Source organism: Sturnira hondurensis, unplaced genomic scaffold (genome assembly GCF_014824575.4).
Source record: "Sturnira hondurensis isolate 20B ecotype Veracruz unplaced genomic scaffold, ASM1482457v3 Scaffold0006437, whole genome shotgun sequence".
In the NCBI taxonomy this organism is placed as follows: Eukaryota; Metazoa; Chordata; class Mammalia; order Chiroptera; family Phyllostomidae; genus Sturnira; species Sturnira hondurensis.
The window spans coordinates 41,980-61,760 of NW_028079068.1; the positions used below are offsets into that span (position 1 = coordinate 41,980).

The 19,781-nt window shown below is 48.6% G+C and overlaps 2 protein-coding genes across 2 annotated transcripts in view; one reads left to right on the top strand and one right to left on the bottom strand.

Moving 5' to 3' along the window:
* Positions 1 to 33: 33 nt before the first annotated feature.
* LOC118989221 (putative DBH-like monooxygenase protein 2) lies at positions 34 to 7,970 on the top strand. Its single transcript, XM_037049302.1, has 13 exons — positions 34 to 321; positions 1,221 to 1,367; positions 1,897 to 2,058; positions 2,300 to 2,383; positions 3,140 to 3,307; positions 3,454 to 3,556; positions 3,727 to 3,893; positions 4,227 to 4,318; positions 4,589 to 4,685; positions 4,828 to 4,887; positions 5,936 to 6,066; positions 6,866 to 6,980; positions 7,284 to 7,970. The coding sequence occupies exons 1-13, from the start codon at positions 34 to 36 to the stop codon at positions 7,527 to 7,529; spliced, it is 1,860 nt and encodes a 619-aa protein (XP_036905197.1). The 3' UTR covers positions 7,530 to 7,970.
* A 4,073-nt stretch (positions 7,971 to 12,043) lies between these two features.
* MGAM2 (maltase-glucoamylase 2 (putative)) overlaps positions 12,044 to 19,781 on the bottom strand; it is a 77,875-nt gene continuing 70,137 nt past the window's right edge. Inside the window, exons 43-45 of the mRNA XM_037049287.1 lie at positions 19,669 to 19,718; positions 18,833 to 19,006; positions 12,044 to 16,831 (exon numbers count right to left, since the gene is read on the bottom strand). Of these exons, the coding sequence (XP_036905182.1) occupies positions 14,948 to 16,831; positions 18,833 to 19,006; positions 19,669 to 19,718 (2,108 nt within the window). The 3' untranslated portion in view covers positions 12,044 to 14,947. The remainder of the gene's footprint in view (positions 16,832 to 18,832; positions 19,007 to 19,668; positions 19,719 to 19,781) is intronic.

The following is a 19,781-nucleotide window of genomic DNA, read 5'->3' on the forward strand; positions in this document are numbered from 1 at the left end:
ACTGAGGAAGAGGAGCCCCCGACCCCAGGAGCCATGGCCTGCAGCCTCCCCTTTGGGCTCCTCCTACTTACAGTCCTCACAGCCCCCTCCCAAGGCAGCCGCCAGGGCCCAGCATCTCACTTGCGTTATTCCAGGTTTCTAGATTCTTCCAATGCCGTTTTCCTGCGCTGGGACTTTGATCTTGAGGCCGAGATAATTACCTTTGAGCTCCAGGTCCGGACAGCTGGCTGGGTGGGCTTGGGCATCACGGACCGCTACACCACCGTGGGCAGCGATCTGGTTGTTGGAGGCGTCTTGCCGGAGGGCAATGTCTATTTTTCGGTGAGTCTCAGGGCGACTTTCTCCCCAGGGTGAGGGTCTCTTGCTGGGTTCAGGATGGCTGTGAGGCCAGGAAGGAGACACATTTTCCAAACACAGGCAGTCACATAGCCCGCACACCAGCCGGCAGCTGCCTCTCCCAGCAGAAGGGGTCTACTGGAGGGACTCAGTCTACACCTTCCAGACTGCATATCCCTCGGTGCTCAGGGACAGATGCACTGGACAGAAAGAGCCCTGACCCATGTCTGCTAATAGCCCCTAAATGCAGGTCACTGCGGCAGAGGTGCAGCTACTGAGATACAGTCTTCACCCCCAATTTCCTGTGAGCTCTGTCAGGGGGACCACAGCATGAAATAGCCTTAATAACCACAGCCCCCAAGGCTGTAACAGCTTAACATCATTGTGCACTTCTGATTAACCAGCCATTGCTCCAAATCCTTTGCACCTTGGACCTCACAGTATCACTGTGAGGTGGATGAATACTACTCCAGTTTTCAGATGAAGAAGCTCACCCATCTTCCAGTCTCATCCCTCTCAACTGTGTTTATAGGAAGCATCAACATTAAGAGCCATAGAATGGGATGAATCACACAGAGAGTTCAGAGCCTCAGTAAGCTTCCCAGGGTTAGGGATACAGGAATATTAAGACTGAGGGGGATGAGATTTAAAACGGAAGTCAAGTAAGGTCAGGTGGGGAAACTCCCACCACATGCTGTCCGTTCCTCTGCCCAAAGGCTCTACCCTTGACCCCATGGTCTGTCCTAGGAGCAAACTCCCTAATAAAGAAGCCCTGAGTTCTGTTAAGCTGGTACCTTGGGGGAGCTAATGGGACACAGGCTGCTCCTAAGTTATGAGCCCTTGGGGCTCCTGGTTCTCACTCCTTGACCTTCCTTGGACCCCAGGATCAGCACCTGGTGGATGAAGACACCCTGGAGAAGGATGGCAGTCAGGATGCCGAGCTGCTGGGGCTCACAGAAGATGCCGTCTACACCACCATGCGCTTCTCCAGGCCCTTCCGTTCCTGCGACCCTCACGACCAGGACATCACGGTAAATTGGGGAGAGAGGAAACACACAGGCTCCTAAGCAGCATATTCTTCAGGGGGGTGGGGGAACATGGTCACCCCCACGCTGGAGTGCCCATGCATCTCAGGTAGCCAGTCACAGTCCCTAGGACTTCTGTCCCTCCCACCCCAATTGCCCACAAGCCCTTAGAACCCACAAGCCCTGAGCAGGGTGACTTCCCACTGACTCAGCAGCCACCCCACCCACCCCAGCCTTGCCCTCTTGAAGAACCCTGCTCGACCTCACTGAACTTTGGAGTGTCACTTACCAGATGTGGACGTAGGCATAGAGAGGGAATAAGAGAGGGGATGTGACTTGCTCAAGGTTCCCAGCAAGTTGGCCTCGGGGGCAGAACTGGGCCCTGACTGGTTCTGACCCTCCAGACAGAAGCCCTTTCCACTCCACTGTGTACATGTGAGCAGATGGCTTGTGTCAGCCCCTGGGTGTGGGTGAGTGCCGAGTGCCGCTCGTGGGCGCAGCACCCCAATGCCCGTGACCCCCCCCCCCTCCCCAGAGCGACACCATGAAAGTGCTGGCCGCCTACGGCCTGGACGACTCGCCGAAGCTGGATCGGGAGCGCATGTTCATCAAGTCCATCTTCCTGCTACAAATATTCCACCCGGACGACCTCGACGTCCCCGAGAACACCATCATCCACGACTTGGAGATCACGGAGGTGAGGCTGCCCCCTTCCCATCCTCCAGCTCTGGCCAGACCCTCCCCTTGTTCCCAGGACTCAGTGTGTTCCTGGAACTGCGGTTTCTCTGACTTCCCTCAGTCCCCCCCCCTCCCCCAGGAGGACAGCCAAACAGGCCTCCAAGGGAACACCCTTCCCTGGCCTGGCCCTTTCCTCGCTTCTCCGAGAGTCGCCCCCTTCCCCCGACTGCAGCCCAGCATCTGCGTGTGTCTTTCTCCAGTTCCTCATCCCTGAGGACGACACCACGTATGCCTGCACCTTCCTGCCTCTCCCCATCGTCAGCAAGAAGCACCACATCTACAGGGTAGGGCGAGACTGAGAGGGACCCTGCGAAGGCAGCTCAGTGGGCACAGCGGGTGCAGAGGGGATGGTGTCAGTGGGGGGAGACTGCTGGCAGGAAGCAGCAGGACCAACCTGGGGCCAGGCCAGGTGGGGTGCACATGGGAGGGTCAGGAGCTCGTGATCCCGGAGCTTCAGCTCCCAGCACCGCTTCTTTCAAGCCCCACACTGCAGCCCAGACATGGATGAAGGTCACCAGTTAATGTGGAGTTAGTTTTTGCAAACAGCCAAGTGCCAGCCCCACCCTGGCCCCAGAATTGGGCCTCAGCCCAGGAGGAAGTGTTGGCTGGGAGGGGCGTGGCCAAGGGAAGCCTGGCCTGAGGGAGCGCAGACTTGGGCCTCTAAAGTCACGTTTGGGTGATTCCAATTTTGATCATATAAATAAAAGTGTGATCTTGGAATACGTGGCAAATGTGTGGGAGCCATATATTCTATAGAGAGCGCGTCCAACAAGGCGTGCTTGTGCGCCCAGGCGGCAGGGACCCGCGGGGGTTATTCAAGCAAAGGCTGACTTCCCGGGATTTAGCGTGTGGACCTCTCAGCGACGGCTGCCCAGAGAGGAGTCAGACCGGTTGGGGGAAAAAAGAGAAGAAATGGAGGGGAAAGAGAAACAGAGAAGCAGGGGACAGGTGTCGTTTTATTTGGGGAAGGTGGGGAAGGTGGGGGACCAGGGCGGACACGGAGGATCTTGACTGTGCTCCGCCCTCCTCCGCCCACCCAGTTTGAGCCCAAGCTGATGGACCACAACCAGACCATGGTGCATCACATCCTCTTGTACGCCTGCGGAAACGCCAGCGCTCTGCCCACCGGCATCAGCGACTGCTACGGGGCTGACCCCGCCTTCTCCCTCTGCTCCCAGGTCGTCGTGGGCTGGGCTGTCGGGGGCACAGTGAGTCCTAGGATGAGGAGCGGGGTGTACCCGTTGGGAGCTGGGGTGGCCAGGCTGATGCAAGGCTGGGAGGCAAGGGAGGTCTGGGATGGGTCGCTGCACTAGCTCCCAGCCCTTCTCCCTGCCCCTCTTCCTTCATGCAACAGAGTTACCAGTTTCCGGATGACGTGGGCATCTCCATTGGGATGCCCTTGGACCCCCAGTGGGTCCGCCTGGAGATTCATTACAGCAATTTTCACAACCTTCCTGGTGAGCATCTAGACCATTTGCAGAGGCTGCCGGATGCCTTTAGGAGTCAGGAAGGGGTTATGGGAGGCAAGTGGGCTCCTGGCACTCACATCCCACCCAGGCTTCCCTGCACCTGTTCCCACGCTGGGACCCGCTCGCCTGCCTCCTGTGACGGTGCCTCTCTGCCCCAGGTGTGTACGACACCTCCGGCATTCGGATGTACTACTCGGCACAGCTGCGCAAATATGACATGGGGGTCCTGCAGCTGGGCTTCCTCACGTTCCCCATCCACTTCATCCCGCCGGGCGCCGAGTCCTTCCTGTCCTACGGGCTGTGTAAGACAGGGAAGTTTGAAGAGGTGAGGCTGGGAGGTGCACCCTCCCCCGAGGGTGCTGCTTCCCCACCACAGATCCGGCCTGATCCACAGCCCACCTGGCTGAGCCACACACTCGGTCGATGCCCACAGCCCAGCGCTCAGGAACATCACTGGCCTGGATTGTACACAGGGTGGACGTGTCAGTCCGTCTTGCGGGAACAGGGGGGCAGGAATTGCAGCTGGGCTGGCTTGTTAAAAACTAAAGGGGTTCATGTCAGTCTTGAGAGGAAGGTGTCAGATACTAAGGGTGGAAAACAAGGGGCAGGGCAAGATGAGAGTTCTTACCAAACCAGATGCCCCTTCTCCCTGTCACAGATGAATGGGGGCCCAATGCCTGACATACAGGTGTTTGGCTACCTGCTCCACACCCACCTGGCTGGGCGGGCTCTGCAGGCCGTGCAGTACAGGTAAGGGAAGGGGACATGCATCTGAAGGTTTCCCTTGTGCCTGTGGGAAATAGAGCTTAGAAACAGTTATTTATTCTGCAGCAGAAGGCTGGGAGTAAGGAGGAGCCAGAACCGTCCATAGAGCAGAGACGCCTGGAGGAAGACGGTGGGAGGAGGAGCCGTATTGCTTTAGGGACAATCTGTACCCACAGGGCGACCCCACACACGGCTTCTTCATTGACAGACACCCTCCTCTTCGTATTCCCGCCCCCTCCCATCCTCTCCCTCTAGAAATGGAACACAGCTCCGAACAATCTGTAAAGACGCTTCCTACGACTTCAACCTGCAGGAGACTCGAGATTTACCTCATCGGGTGGAGATCAAGCCGGTGGGCCCCCGGGGGGAGGCACGGTTGGAGTCGGGGGTGGGGACAGGCAGTCTCGGGGCTCATTACCTCAGCCAGGAGAGCTCTGTGACTGCACCAGTCCCCCTCGGCCTTACCTTCAGCCTTTGTGTTTCACTCTCGATAGGGAGATGAGTTACTGGTGGAGTGTCACTACCAGACACTGGACCGAGACTCCCTGACTTTTGTAAGTAGCTCCCTTCCCACCACAGTCACCATGACGACAGCTTCAGGGTGCAACCCCATCCTTGGCCTTGGCTATCAAGCAACTGATTGTTCCAGCCGAATCCCCCTCCTTTCTCCAGTGGTGTTGCCTATTCACAGAGGGGGTTTCAGGTTCTCACACCCCAATGATAGTAAAATGGGTGCAGGGATTCCCGAAAAGACAGCATGTTATCACAACTCTGAGCATGGACTCAAGCCCTCTTGGCCTGGGTCAGAATGCCAACACCATCGTGAGTAGCTCTCTCACCTTAGACAAGGTACTCAGCCTCTTCCTGTCTCAGTTTCCTAATTCATAAAAGAATCAGCAATACTATCTACCGCGGAGGAGTGTTGTAAGAATTTACTGATGCAGGTAAAACATCTAGGCCACGGTCTGGCTTGCAGACATGCTCGGTTAGAGTTAGCTATTGTGTGTCAGGGACGGTTCCAGGCTTGTCAGAGTCAGAAGGCGGCGTTGCTTGTCATTGTCATTGAGGAAGAAAACGCTGCCCTTCAGAGGCCTCTACTGCAAGGTCAGTGGGCAGTGAGGATGTATTAGGAGGAAAATGGAAAGACTGCCCTGGGGGAATTCCCAGGGGACAACCGGAAGCTCCTACCACAGAGATAAGAACCAGTGACACTTTGAGGGGGGATGGGTCCCACTTTAGATGTGCACCAATGAGGCACTCTGGAGGAATTCCTGAGGGAGTGGCTTTTTTCAAGAGGTTCAATATTGTATTTTATCCTCCCAAACCCAGACAGTGGCAGTGGAAAAATAGAGGATGGGGCAGGTAGGTGGGATTGTTTTTGGACATCATACCCATAGCTGTCCACTGGTGGGAAATGGAGGAGGAGGGAGGAGGAGGTGCAGCGAGCAGGGGTAAGGAAGGATCGGTGTCCTGGCTGGAGGTTAAGGGGAGAGGAAAGCACCATCGTTGGGGGGATGGCCCCTCTGCCACCTCCCCAGGCCTGGTTCCCCCCCGCAGGCATTTGTCTCGTTGTCTCTCCATTTGCCCCCTCTTCTTCTCCAGGGCGGTCCCAGCACTATCAATGAAATGTGCCTCATCTTCCTCTTCTACTACCCCCGGAACAACATCTCCAGCTGCATGGGGTACCCTGACATCATCTCCGTGGCCCACGAGCTGGGGCAGGAGGTGTCAGAGTGAGTCCCCCCCCTGGATGATGAGCCCCCTCAAGCGTGATCTCTCAACGTTAGATCCTTTGTGGACCGATTCTCGGCCCGCCTTTTTCTTGGGCACGACCTGACTCAGTCAGACGGTGTTTACTTTCTGGTGGTGATGCTCCATTATTGGGGGGCAAGGGTCCTCCCTGAGACTCCACGAGAGCTCTGAAACTCCTTTGCAAGAAAGGAGCACGTCTGTGCAGATGTGCCCCACTTCACGTATGATTTGCGGGCATTTACAGGGTGGCTGAAGTCACACCACCAACCTCCCTGAACTTCATGGCCCACAGATTAAAAGCCACGTCTTTAAATCATCAGAAATTTCCCGCCCTGGCTGGTGTAGCTCAGTGGATTGAGCACAGGCCTGCGAACCAGAGGATCGTGGTTCAATTCCCAGTCAGGGCACATGCCTGGGTTGCAGGCCAGTTCCCTGCAGACCAACTCCCAGCAGGGGATGCACAAAAAGCAACCATACATTGATGTTTCTCTCCCTCTCTCCTTCCCCTCTAAAGGTAAATAAATAAATAAAATCTTTAAATAAAAAAAAAAAAGAAATTTCCCTTCCTCACTCATAAAAGTTCTCAGCTCTAAGTTCCGATGATACTTCTCTTTCTCCAAACTCCTGACGGTCTCCTGCAGTCCTAAGACATTCCTCAGAGTTTACGCACACACGAAACTGATACTGACGAAAAGGAAGGGATTTCCCACACGTTTTGTCAGAGCTGTGAGTCCATCTTAAGCTAATGTCCTCCCCCCGAACCTGCCCCCACCCATGCAGTTCCATGGAAGGCGTGATGGCCATGAACAATGTGGAGTGGACCCCAGAGAGCATCCGAACGGCTGAGAAAGCCTGTAAGGAGGCACAGCAGATGGTGATAATAAAGACCATTGATGTGAGTGTGTCTCAGGAGACACTGCCACCTCGGGTCGGGGAGGCAGGGGTACAGGATGGCATTGGGAGAAGCCAGGAACAGAGAAGAGTAAGGGAGGCACAGGATGGTAGGAACATGGGGCTGGGGTGGAGTGGCTGGGGGAGCAGGCAGTTGGGCTATTGCAGCTCCAGGTTGGGGGTGGGACCAGAGTCTTCCAGTTAGCCTGCGGGGCTGCAAGGACAGGGGATGACCAAGTAAGGTCCAAGGAAAAGACATGAGGTGGGGAAGCTTCTACTTCAACCTGCTTTTTTCTGTCTCCTGCAGGAGGTAGTGGAAAACACAACAGGCCAGATCCCAGAGATTGTCCCCACACTTCGAGGGCCCTGCTTGGAGTCATGGGGGGGCAAAGTGGAGCCCCAGGACCAGACCCCTGCAGGCTTCAGGGCTGCTGTTCCCATACCCCTCTCAGCCTCAGGCACAGTCACCCTAAGCCACCTCCCCCTGGCTGCCCTCTTGTTTGGTCAGGGGGCCTTCTCTTGGCTCCTCACCACCCTGCAGGCTGCAGTCTGACAGTGTCTCCTCCCATCCAACCCCGAAGCCTCTCTCTGCTCAGCCCTCCCCTGGCCATCCAACACAGAAGCTCCCCTCTACTTTGGTTCCCCAGAGTCCCGCATCTGTGTCCCTTCCCATGGCCCAGGGCACATCGCTGCAGGCCTGGGCACTGAGGTTCTCTGTAAAATGATGCAATTCATCCTTGAAAGCTTCAGAAGCCCTGGTGGGGCCACAGATATTCTGACAAAATCGGAATCTAAGGGTAGGTGTGAGGTGGTGGGGCACTCCCTGGGAAGTCTCCTGCTCTGGCTCACTCAGTGGAGGCCGCGTGGGGAGGAGGGGGCTCGAATGCAGATGAAGAGCACTGGGACCCCTCCTTCTCCCATGCTGGCGCCTGAGGGGGCTCCTGCTTCTCTCTTCCTCTGACATTCTGTCCACTCCTCCCCATGAGGCAGAGATGGCAAGCCACATAGGTGATATGTGGTCAAAGAGATGCTGTGTTTATAAGGGACAAAGCTTAAGACATCTCATTAAATAGGACTAAACTTGCTTCCTGGTGCTTTCTCTTTCCTTTAAGCCTTTGGCCGGGGACCCGCAGCCGGGAAGTTTCTTGAATGGCTCAGTAAAAAGCATGCCCAAATGCCACATATAATGTGGTCCTTGCTGTCCTCACCATGCCTCTACCATTGGGCGATCTTTATTTATCCCATCACATGTCACACTCTCGACACTCAAGTCAGCAGGTGTGGAGAGCCTTCCAGGGCCAGACCAGCAGAATTGGGCCCTGAGAACAGGTCAAGGGCAAGGTGGGGAGGGGTAGTCCTTAGCTCTGGGGCACAGGCCACACAGAGGAGGTTCACACAGACAAAGCCGGCAGGTTGCACAGGCTGGTGGTGGCAGTGGCTGCTCTGAGAACATCTGGGGGCACTCTGTCTTATAAGCTTGAGACACTCTGTACCACCCCATCCTTTCGGGGTTTAACGTCACTGGGCCACTGTATGAATTGCCTGGCTCATTGTTCATGTCCGCGGAAGGGATCGATAGTCTGGCTATGCCCAGGTGCTGAGATGGATCTTGATTCTGGCAGAATAACACCTACCCTCTGGGAATGGTGGGGTGCTGGGAGGTAGCCAGCCCTTTACCTTCACTGTTATCCCTTCTAGAGGATTCTGGGTGCTCCCTTCCGAGATTCCACAAACCCTCCAGTGTTCATATGTAGCTCCTCTAGTCTCCACTGGGCACTCGCAGCGCCCGGGGCCACTCAGCAGAGGGACTTGCTGTCTTCCAATCAAGGAGGCTTTTCAGAGTTCATGGTTATGGGGGAAACTAGGTTCCCCTCAACCCAGAGGGTCTGTGCCCGCTTTCAGGCATCTCGGTTATCATCGTGCAAGGAAGGTGGAGGCTTTCCTTTCAGAAAAGTGGGCATTCTCCCAAGCAAGAGTTTTTGACCCCTCTGAGGAGAGACCCCCCACTCTGCATGCTGTGGGGTTAACTTCAGCTGTGAGGCATAGCAAGGGAGTGACATGATGCATTTCTTAGAGCTGCAAATCACTCGATTTTATACACGTTTATTGAAATGGCTACATTTGATAGACGTCAACAGGCCATTTGTTGTTTGTTTTTTTTTTCCCCAAGCCAGAGGTCATGAGAGGGGTGTTTGAGTAAGAGGGAGCTTTAATCTGGATGCCTAGTGGGAAAAGAGCAGCCACACTGAAAAGACGAAAGGCCAGCAGAGACGGTTGAAGATGGAAAAAAAAATCAACTTGCAAGTGGATGTCTGAGGAGCCAAACGTTATCTCCGTATCAGAAAAATTAGTGCTACCCCACAATGCAACGGGCCAACATCTGAGGACGTGGGTGCATGTTGACGAGGATTAGAAAGATCTGATGCGGGGGAAACTTTTCAGGAGTTGGAAATGCCCAGCTGCGTGGGCTTTAACGTCTCTCTCACGTCTGGTGTGCTTTCGTGTGGCCAGGGACTGGGAGGTAAACTTGTGCCGCATCCACAACGCAGTCTGTCATCTACATCAGCAATTCACTAATTAATCATCTCTTTAAATAATTAAGGAACAGACTCATTTTCTTCTCCAGCTGGAATTAGAACTATAAATATTTATGAAGGTCATGGAAATTGTTGTGATGATAAATGATAACTTGCTAGGGAGAGAAATATAACCTCCGGTCTCATCTGAAATTAGTGCATCGTGTATTACTCTTGTCATTATCCTAGGATGAAATTTCTACTCTTGGGCAGCTTCCCAAAGATCTTTAGGCACCTTGCGCTGAAATGAGCAATTCTGCCTGGGTTGAGGTTGACATCTCTTGAGGTTTTTCCATCACCGAGTGTCATTGAAACGCCTGCTGCTTCTCCTCCCAGGGCGGAACCAGCCCCATCTCACCTCACACCCCTTCGCCATGGGCAGGTGAATTGAGGAAGACCTATCAGCCTGTCCACACCTGAGATCAGAGGCTGGACACATACTGTGAAGCTCAATGTCTCACTTGAGGGCAGGGCTAAGCCAAGCCCTCATGAAGCAATAATGTCCACCTTTATTCAGCGAATCACCATCAAATAACAGTGCTCTTTGAAAAACCGATGGAACACTGATAAGTTGAATTTTATCACACAAGCCGAAGACAATTTTACTGCCAGGAAATATGTTTGCCCTATAAAAATAATGTGCGCGCGCACACAGACACACACACACACACACACACAGCCCATGTGAACTGGATTGGCTGTTTCAAAATTTTTCTTCTCTGTTATTTGTTGGTACATCATGTTCTCAGCTAGATAGAGCTCTCTAGAAGGCAACACATGAATAGCAGCATGTACAAAAAGCTTAAGAAAAATAACGAAAGTCCACTGACTAAATAATTTTGTAAAGTGAGGAAAGATGGGCATTATTTAACTTAGCAGTGAAACATTTTGCTTCAGCTCCAAGCAAGCAGACAACCTCTGCCCCAGAAGCCCAGTCTGAAACACGCCAGAAACACTCCTGGAGAAGAATTTTCCTGTACAAAACTTCAGTTTGAAAAAAAGAGACTCGGAGCAGCCTCCTTATAAAGTACCAGCACTAGGGAGCATGTGCTGTGCTATCAGGAAGGCAAGGGGGAGAAGCAGGGAAAAGCCTACAGAGATGTCGGGACACTCAGGGAATTGTGTAATAGCCTGATAAAACTTGCATCGGCTTTTACAGATGGAAAGTGCATCTATGAACACTGCAGCACTGATGCTTACATTACCTTACAGATGGGCACACTGAGACAGGAGAGGGAAGGAAAGGAGTGTCACCTGGAAGTAGGAGCCCCTGCACACACCTGGTAGTGGGTGATGCCCTCAGAACTGGTCCCACAGAGTCCCCTTTGTGCGGTTGGGTCTGGGGGAGGCTCGGGCACTGGCAGATCCCAGAGTCAGAGCAGCTGACGTTTGCTGCCACCTCCTCCCTCTCCAGGTTTTCCGCCTGTTTCCAGGGCCAGCTCTCGTGCTCAGACTTCGAGTTTCCAATTCTCAAGTGTCTTCAACCACCTGAAGTTAAGACCAGGTCTTCTTTTTTCTGTTTGGTGGTTCTGTTTTTGTTTTCAGGACTACTTGGCGTTCAAAATCCCAGGCTTTATTCACCGTTGAATTCTGCACTCGAAGGATTGAATTTCAGTAACCGCAGAGCTATAGTTGTGCGGATCAATTTGTCCTCAGTTTTCCAAATTCCAAGTGTTTGTAAGTGAAGTCTTTGGCCAGCTGGTCTGTGCCAGTGTGGGTCTGGCTGCAGGACCGGTGTGCCTCAGGACCCAGAGCCCCTTGTCCCGTCAGGGCTTGTAGTGCCAACAAGATGAGCACCCTGGGGACTTCCTCAGTAAAGAACCATGTGAGGGAGTCCACGACCAACTCCACTGGCACAGTTGAGAATTAGGAGTTCTGTTGGGTTCTGAGTTGGCAGGGCATGTGAAGAGGCATGGGTACCCGGGCATAAGGTCTATCAACTTTGTTCAGAGGACGGTCGCTTCTGCAGGGATTCCAAAAGGCCAAGGCAGCTAACCAATGATCTGTACCCCTCGCGTGGAATGACATCAAGCCACCCAGACAAGAACCAGACAGCCGTGGAACTAGGTCAGAAAGTCGTGCAAATGTGTTCAGAGTAGGCGATAGACATTCGGGTGCAGTAAGAACCTTAAGCCATGGGTGCTGGAGCTCCTATTCGGCTCCTACGTGCCGGGAAAGCTCATAGCATAAGTCACCAGTCCCAGAGAGTGAAACTAGGCTGTTGTTGCCCCAGAAAAGCGCTCTCCAAACTCTCTGATCTCAGAGCCCCTTTACATCCAAATTTAGTGAAGGTCCTATGCTTCATGTAGGTGGGTTACATAGGCTCACATTTACTACATTAGATATTAAAACTGAGTCATTTGTACAATATTCTGTAAAATATTTTTAATTCATTAAAAATAACATTATTATCATTTCCATGTTAACATAAATAATACATTTTTATGAAAAACAACTACATTTTCCAAAGCAAAAACAAAATGAGTGAAAAGAACAGCATGATTTCATATTTTACAAAACTCTTTAGTGTCTGGTTTAACAGAAGACAGCTAGATTCTCATAGCTATCTGTATATTCATCTATGGTGACATCACACAGCAGAGACTCTAGAAAATGCCATTGTATCCTAATGAGAGAATGAGAGTGGAGAAGGCAAATAACAACATAATACTATGGAAACTGATTTGCGCTTGTACACCCAAGGAATACTTTTGAGGCTGCCCATGTGTCCCCAAACTATGTTTTGAAAATACTGCACTAGAGTTAAATTCAGTTTAAATTAAGTAGCATTCAACCATGAATCTGTGCAAGGGAGTCTGGGTGGTATAAGAAAGTAATAGATCAAAGATAAAGAGTAAATCTGGATATGAAAGACCAAGAACATGCTGGAAGTCCTAACCCCTTGAAGGAGAGTAAAATAAAAAAGGAAAAGCTTGTGAATACAAGAATAAACAGAGAAGAATATGAACTCTGATTCCAGGGCAGAAAGTGCCTTCCTCACACTGTAGCTTTACATGTGTATCTCTGGTGACTTCTGGTCTATGGAAGATTAGATCCTTGTAAGAGAATCCAGCCATTAGTGGTAGCAGCAGGAATCTAAAATCATCTCCTAAGTAAGATTAATTGTAATTTCCTGGAGTTATATTTACTGTTTATAAATACAAGTGCTTATCAAATCTGTAGTTAGAGTATCAGTAGCACCATGGTAGCAATGGTTGCCAAGTTTGGAAAGTTATGTTTTCAACATCTATCATCATATTTTTACTTCCTCTTATAGTAAAGTGACTGTCATATTCCTCATTTAGTGATTTCACTTCCTGACATCAAAGTATGTAGAAGATCTACAATGGTAGCGTTTTTCATATTTACAACTATAGATAGGATCCTTTTAGAAGCAATAATACTTTCAGTATGTACAATAGCAAATTACTACATTGGTAGCCATGGTATTTGGAAGAGCTCTTAGGAACCTAAAGTGCAATGTTTAGCATTCTAATTAAATAATGAGTACATTAGCTATTACTAATAGCTCTTCTATAGCAGTCATGTGAGTGGCAGGCATTACCAGGCTCTCAGGTATGGCATTATCGCCTGTGATGCCATCGCTGAGGTATGGTACTATGGAACATGTCAGGTTATTTCAATGACAACATCTAAAGCAATAGTATTTACAGAGCAATATTTACAGTATTATCCAAGATATCAAAATCATATGTGAAGTCTGTAGCAAGACGTGTAAAATATCTGTAGTTTAACTGATGGGACTATCAGACATATAATTCTAATTTACAAAATAGTAGTATATACTTTGGTTTCAAACAAAGTGCCCACAAAGTTAATACTGGGCACATCTTGAGATCAGTCTTCAATGTCTACAGTGCTTGCATTAGCCATAGCTATAAAAGCTAGTGCTAATATTTGTGAAAACTTACGTAGTATAAAATCATGTATTGGTTCACTGACTTTCTATGTATGTAATAGTTGTTTTTCAAGAGATGTCTTGGGTAGTTATCCCTCCTTGAATAGTATTCAGGGAACTAGAGTGATATTTGTGGTGTTTGCAATGTAAGTCAATGCAGTGGCCACATTCATGGCCATTCTATCAGGAGTGGTCGTATCTGAAGCATCTACAGTAGCATGTGTAATGTCTGTGGTAGCATTAGGTGCAAGTACAGGTAAAAAGCTGGTTGTAGAATTTATGGTCACAAGACAGCCAGTCACTGTACCTAAGAGAGCAGAGGTTAACGTGTCTGAGGCTATCATGGTATTCGGAATAGAAACATGTGCAGTGTTACCTGCAACACTCCTGGAGCTACCTGCACCAGCAGTACTTCCTGTGTGCTCTGTACTGCTCAAAGTTTTGGTGGTGGGAATAGCTGTGGTATCTGGAATGGACCTGTTTGTCAGGGCTGAGTCAAAGGTAGTGAATGAATTTGTCATTTTAGTGCTGAAAATATGTGTAGTGATAGTGGCAGTGTCTGCTGTGGTGGCATTTTCAGTTGCTGCAGTAGGAGATTCTATACCTGTTCATGTTTGTGTGTGAGGAAATGGCCAAGTCTTCAGTACCAGTAATTACTGTGTTTGTCGTAGCTGAAAAAGTGTTCACAACAGGAATCGTTGTGTTGTTAACATCAACAGTGGTGGGGCTGTCTCTAATGGGAGTTCCTGTAATGCCATGGACACCAGTTGTTACACCGATAATATTTGCATTAGGGGTGCTTTTGGTTTTCCACAGATATGGTGCTCGAAGTATGGGTAGGGGTATCTTGAGGATAAGTGGTGATACTGACACTGGTCAGTGCCACTGGAGACACACTGTCTGTGGTGGTGGTACCACCAGTGCCTGTAGGAAGTGCCATGAGCATGATATGAATGGCAGTGTGTTCAGAAGACACATTTAAAAGCAAAGTAACTGTAGGGATGCCTGTAGTTGTTTCGGTGCTTCCTGCATTGGTGGTACCATTTAAAATATTTGTAGTAACTGAGTGCATGCTAGTAGTACCAATACCAGCATTTGTAAGAGCAGGAATAGGTGTAACCAGAACAGTGTTATTAGTGCTAGTAGCATGAGTACTTGCTGGGGAAAGAGCAGAGGCAATACCAGTAGTACCAATGCTAGTACTAGTAGTACTTGTTGGCAAAGAGTGGTTGGGACAGGAGATGTAATGTAAGGGCTAACAGTAGCAGTATTTTCAAAAGAAAGTGTATTAGTGTTAGGAAGAGTAGTGCACCTTCTCAATTCAGTAGAATTTGAGAAAAAAGTACTTGTTTCAGGAAGGGCAGTACTAGTGCAGTCAGTAGTACTATTTGTAGGGAAAGGAAGAGTAAAATTGGGAAAAGCAGTATTAGTTGTCACTTCAAGAGCACTTGTGGGGAAAGAAATGCTTGTGCTAGCTTAAGCAGTAATAGTACCGGAGGTCGTAGTATTTGTAGAGGAAGTAGTGGTGTTAGAAATATTAGCAGCAGTTGTAACTTCGGGAGTACTTATTGGGAAAGAAGTGGCTGTGGTAGGAGAGTCAGTACTAGTGTTGTCTGTAGGAGAACTTGTAGGGAAAGGAGTAGTGGTGTTAGAAATATTAGTAGCAGTTGTAACTTCGGGAGTACTTATTGGGAAAGAAGTGGCTGTGGTAGGAGAGTCAGTACTAGTGTTGTCTGTAGGAGAACTTGTAGGGAAAGGAGTAGTGGTGTTAGAAATATTAGTAGCAGTTGTAACTTCGGGAGTACTTATTGGGAAAGAAGTGGCTGTGGTAGGAGAGTCAGTACTAGTGTTGTCTGTAGGAGAACTTGTAGGGAAAGGAGTAGTGGTGTTAGAAATATTAGTAGCAGTTGTAACTTCGGGAGTACTTATTGGGAAAGAAGTGGCTGTGGTAGGAGAGTCAGTACTAGTGTTGTCTGTAGGAGAACTTGTAGGGAAAGGAGTAGTGGTGTTAGAAATATTAGTAGCAGTTGTAACTTCGGGAGTACTTATTGGGAAAGAAGTGGCTGTGGTAGGAGAGTCAGTACTAGTGTTGTCTGTAGGAGAACTTGTAGGGAAAGGAGTAGTGGTGTTAGAAATATTAGTAGCAGTTGTAACTTCGGGAGTACTTATTGGGAAAGAAGTGGCTGTGGTAGGAGAGTCAGTACTAGTGTTGTCTGTAGGAGAACTTGTAGGGAAAGGAGTAGTGGTGTTAGAAATATTAGTAGCAGTTGTAACTTCGGGAGTACTTATTGGGAAAGAAGTGGCTGTGGTAGGAGAGTCAGTACTAGTGTTGTCTGTAGGAGAACTTGTAGGGAAAGGAGTAGTGGTGTTAGAAATATTAGTAGCAGTTGTAACTTCGGGAGTACTTATTGGGAAAGAAGTGGCTGTGGTAGGAGAGTCAGTACTAGTGTTGTCTGTAGGAGAACTTGTAGGGAAAGGAGTAGTGGTGTTAGAAATATTAGTAGCAGTTGTAACTTCGGGAGTACTTATTGGGAAAGAAGTGGCTGTGGTAGGAGAGTCAGTACTAGTGTTGTCTGTAGGAGAACTTGTAGGGAAAGGAGTAGTGGTGTTAGAAATATTAGTAGCAGTTGTAACTTCGGGAGTACTTATTGGGAAAGAAGTGGCTGTGGTAGGAGAGTCAGTACTAGTGTTGTCTGTAGGAGAACTTGTAGGGAAAGGAGTAGTGATGTTAGAAATAGTAGTAGCAGTTGTAACTTCGGGAGTACTTATTGGGAAAGAAGTGGCTGTGGTAGGAGAGTCAGTACTAGTGTTGTCTGTAGGAGAACTTGTAGGGAAAGCGGTTGTAGTATTGAGAATAGGGGTACTAGTTGTGATTTCAGGTGTACCTGTTGGGACAAATGAGGTTGTACTAGGAGAGGGAGTCCCAGTGCTGACAGGAATAGTGGTCAGTGGGAAAGGAGTCATGGTGTTAGGGACAGTCGTGCTAGGCGGAACTTCAGTAGTACTTGCTGGGAAAGCCGTGCTTGGGCTGGGAACCCCTGTACTCGCGCTCACAGCAGTAGTGTTTGTAGGGAAGGAAGTCGTAGTTTCAGGGACAGTAGTATCTGTTGTAAATTCTTTTGTACTTGTTGGGAAAGAAGTGGTTGTGCTAAGCAGGGCAGTAGTGGTATCTGTAGTAGCCAAACTAGTGACAACAGTCCTGGAAGTGGTAGCCTCAGTTGTAAATGTAGCATGTGGAGTGGTCGGCAAGACGGTACTTGTCCTCGGTGTCGTAGAAACTACGGGACCACCGTCAATCCAAGTGACCTCAGTTAACTTTTCCAGGCTGATAACCCTGTCGCCCAACTGAATATTTAGTATCTGCCAGAAAACAAGAAATAACATTAATATTTTAGATCTTCTTAAGTACCACATTTTACAACAACCATCAAAATGATGTATCATTTTTTTCCCCAGAGAGTAATGAAAGGTTTGCTCTTACATCACACTGATTCAGTCAGATAAACGTGGAGAGATGTGCGGGGAATGTTTCTTACTATGTACTTCTCTTAGTTAGAACCACACCCCTCCCCCCGCCCCAAGTAATCGAGCCTTTGATGAAATCAATGACCATAAAGATCTCTTGGTTTTGCTTCTAAAGGTTCACCTTCCTGGGGGCAGGCTGGTTTCCTGTTTCCACCAACCCCAACCCCTAGTGTCCTGCCTGGCACAAAAAATAGGGTCGTGTGAGCCCTGCTATTTGGGTTTTATTTCTTTTTTATTATGCATCTCTGACTTGAGCTTCATTTGCCAGATCTGTCCATTCCAAAGAGACATCCACCGCAAGCCCACTGAGGCTCCTTCGTTTTCCAGGTCTCAGTGCATTTTAATAACTGACCTTTGGGTTACTCGTTTGTTTTCCCAGGCTGGAAATTCACCATGTTATTTACCATTTTTTAAACATTTATTAATTTTAAGAGAGAAGGGGGGAGAGAGAGAAACATTGGTTGGTTACCACCCATACACACCCAATCTGGGGTGGAGCCTGCAACCTAGGTAAGTGCCCTGACTGGGAACTGAACCCCCAACATTCTGGTGTACAGGGACAACACTCCAACCAAGCCACGCCGGTCAGGGCAAAATTCACCCTGTTTTAAATTCACCAATAAAGAGTGATCCCTGGAAGCACCAGACACCCCCATCCTCACCCCCAAAAATGCTGAGTCCTAGGCCCATGCCCAGGCGCGCACTCGCTCGCTCTCTCTCTCTCTCTCTCTCTGCCCAGGACCTCCTTCTGTGGCTCCGGGGCTGTGTGGTTTTCAGGACTAGTTATGAGTCTGTATCTTTCCAAAGTTTCCTGATGGTTATCACTGAAGTGCATCTTGCATTTGTATTAAGAACCACAAGAGCTAGTCTGGCCACAACCTTGGTTACTGATAGGTTGAGACCAGCACAAAACAAGTAGGTATGATATGTGCAAACTTTCCCAAAAAGACGGTGTTCAAAGATCTTCTGTTATCAGTCTTAAGTAGAAACGTTCACTTATAAAGAGTGGTTTTGAACTCAATAGTTCAAGAAAAATGTTTTGAAGTGGAGAACTACAAGAGACTAGAGAGAGAATCTGCTTGAACTTCAGAGGGTCATTACCCCAAATTCAAATACCAACATGGCAACTTTTTTACCTTCTAGGAAACAGTAACTATTCTCATCCATTTTCACTTTTCTAACCCGCCCTCTCTGAGTTACTGAATCTGCATTTATGAAAGGTCTAGTAGCGTTCAAAAGCGTGACACTCTTCCCTCTTTTGTTACTCTTCGTAACTCAGCTTTTCATTTGTCTTCCAACTGGTTGGCTGTGGTTTCTGAAGCACCCTTTATGAGAGGGTTGAGCAGGAGGGTCTGTTGTCCAGGTGACCAAGTCATTGGTCTCAGATCACGGGTGGGACATAGTCATCATCTCGATCACTCTAGTTCACTGCCAGTTTTTAACAACCTGGAAGACCGATTTGTCTCCCGCCCTTTTACCTCGGCGTGGACAGCTACTTAACTTGGTTTATTTTTAAGGATCACCCTTTTCTTTGTTTGAGCCTCTGGCAAGGCCGTAAGTTTTGTTACGCTAGTCTGGGAGACCAACCTCAACGAAGAGCAGAGTTTCTTTGGGACACGCATGGGATGGATTTCAGGAGACTGATGGCCCTCGCTCCCTGGGGAGAGCCACTGGTATTTTATATTTTACAACATAATTCAACACTCACAACTTTTCAGGAACCTATCAATTATACACACCTATAGCCTCTCAAATACAAATGATAAAAATAATGGTGATAACTTTGCAGGGTAACAAAATTAATGTAGGCTATAACAACACTATTTTGAGACATACCTGTTGGTAAGGGTCACTGATGAAACTCGCCACCATGGATTGCTGGTTGTCATAGGTGATACGGACCTGTGTCATGTAAGTAGGGCTGACCCCCCAGATTGTAATATTTCCAACTTTCAGTGGGTTTGAGTTACTCAAATAATTATTGTGTACGGTCTGGATTCTCAATGTGTTCTATAAAGAATGCATAAAGGTAAAAAAATACACATTACATCTGCTGATCAATTATATTCCACATTAACATGTTAAGAAACCTCAGATCACTATTGTGCAGGTTTGCTGTTTTATGTTTCATTAAGCACTTTCATGAAGACATACCTTCTGAGTACCAGCAACAATAAATTGGCTGATACAAAATATTAACATAGCAATCATACAGGACAATGCAGCTCTAAGAATTTCTCTAAATCCTGGGTACCGTTTTTAAACAAAATCTATACTAATAGTAGTCCAAATAAAATAATCAGATCTGAAAACTAGTTTAAGCACAGAACAGGGGGCGTTAGCCTGGAGGGTATAATTCTAAGAAGAAGGGACAGACAGGATATACGGCAGACATCATCAAATGCCTGAAGTACTATTATGTATAAAAGACTCATTTCCCCTCAGCATTAGATGAGTTACAAGTTTCTCTTTACAGAGAGTGATGGCATATTGGATAATCACCAAAACAAGGGCTGTTTTCTTCCTTATTTTAACATCAACATACCTGATTTATACAAGCAGGGAGGTCTTCCCATGAAGACGTGGGGAACACATTTACACAGCTCATGCATAATGTTTAATCTGTCGCTCGCGGAAAGAGGGCTTCTAAAACCCCGTTTAAAAAGTCTTACCTGAGCTGCTGTGAAGTTTGCCAAGAAATAGTTTCCATTTTCATAGGTATCTGTGCAAGCAAGAAACAAAAGAAGCAACCACTCACTCCTTCAACCATAGCAGATAACCTTAC

Bases quoted from the DNA above. Each gene is read 5' to 3' on its own strand.
- LOC118989221 (XM_037049302.1), top strand. From the start codon at position 34: ATGGCCTGCAGCCTCCCCTTTGGGCTCCTCCTACTTACAGTCCTCACA. The intron at 322-1,220 runs GTGAGTCTCAGG...CTTGGACCCCAG, and splicing joins AGGGCAATGTCTATTTTTCG to GATCAGCACCTGGTGGATGA. The intron at 2,384-3,139 runs GTAGGGCGAGAC...CCGCCCACCCAG, and splicing joins AGAAGCACCACATCTACAGG to TTTGAGCCCAAGCTGATGGA.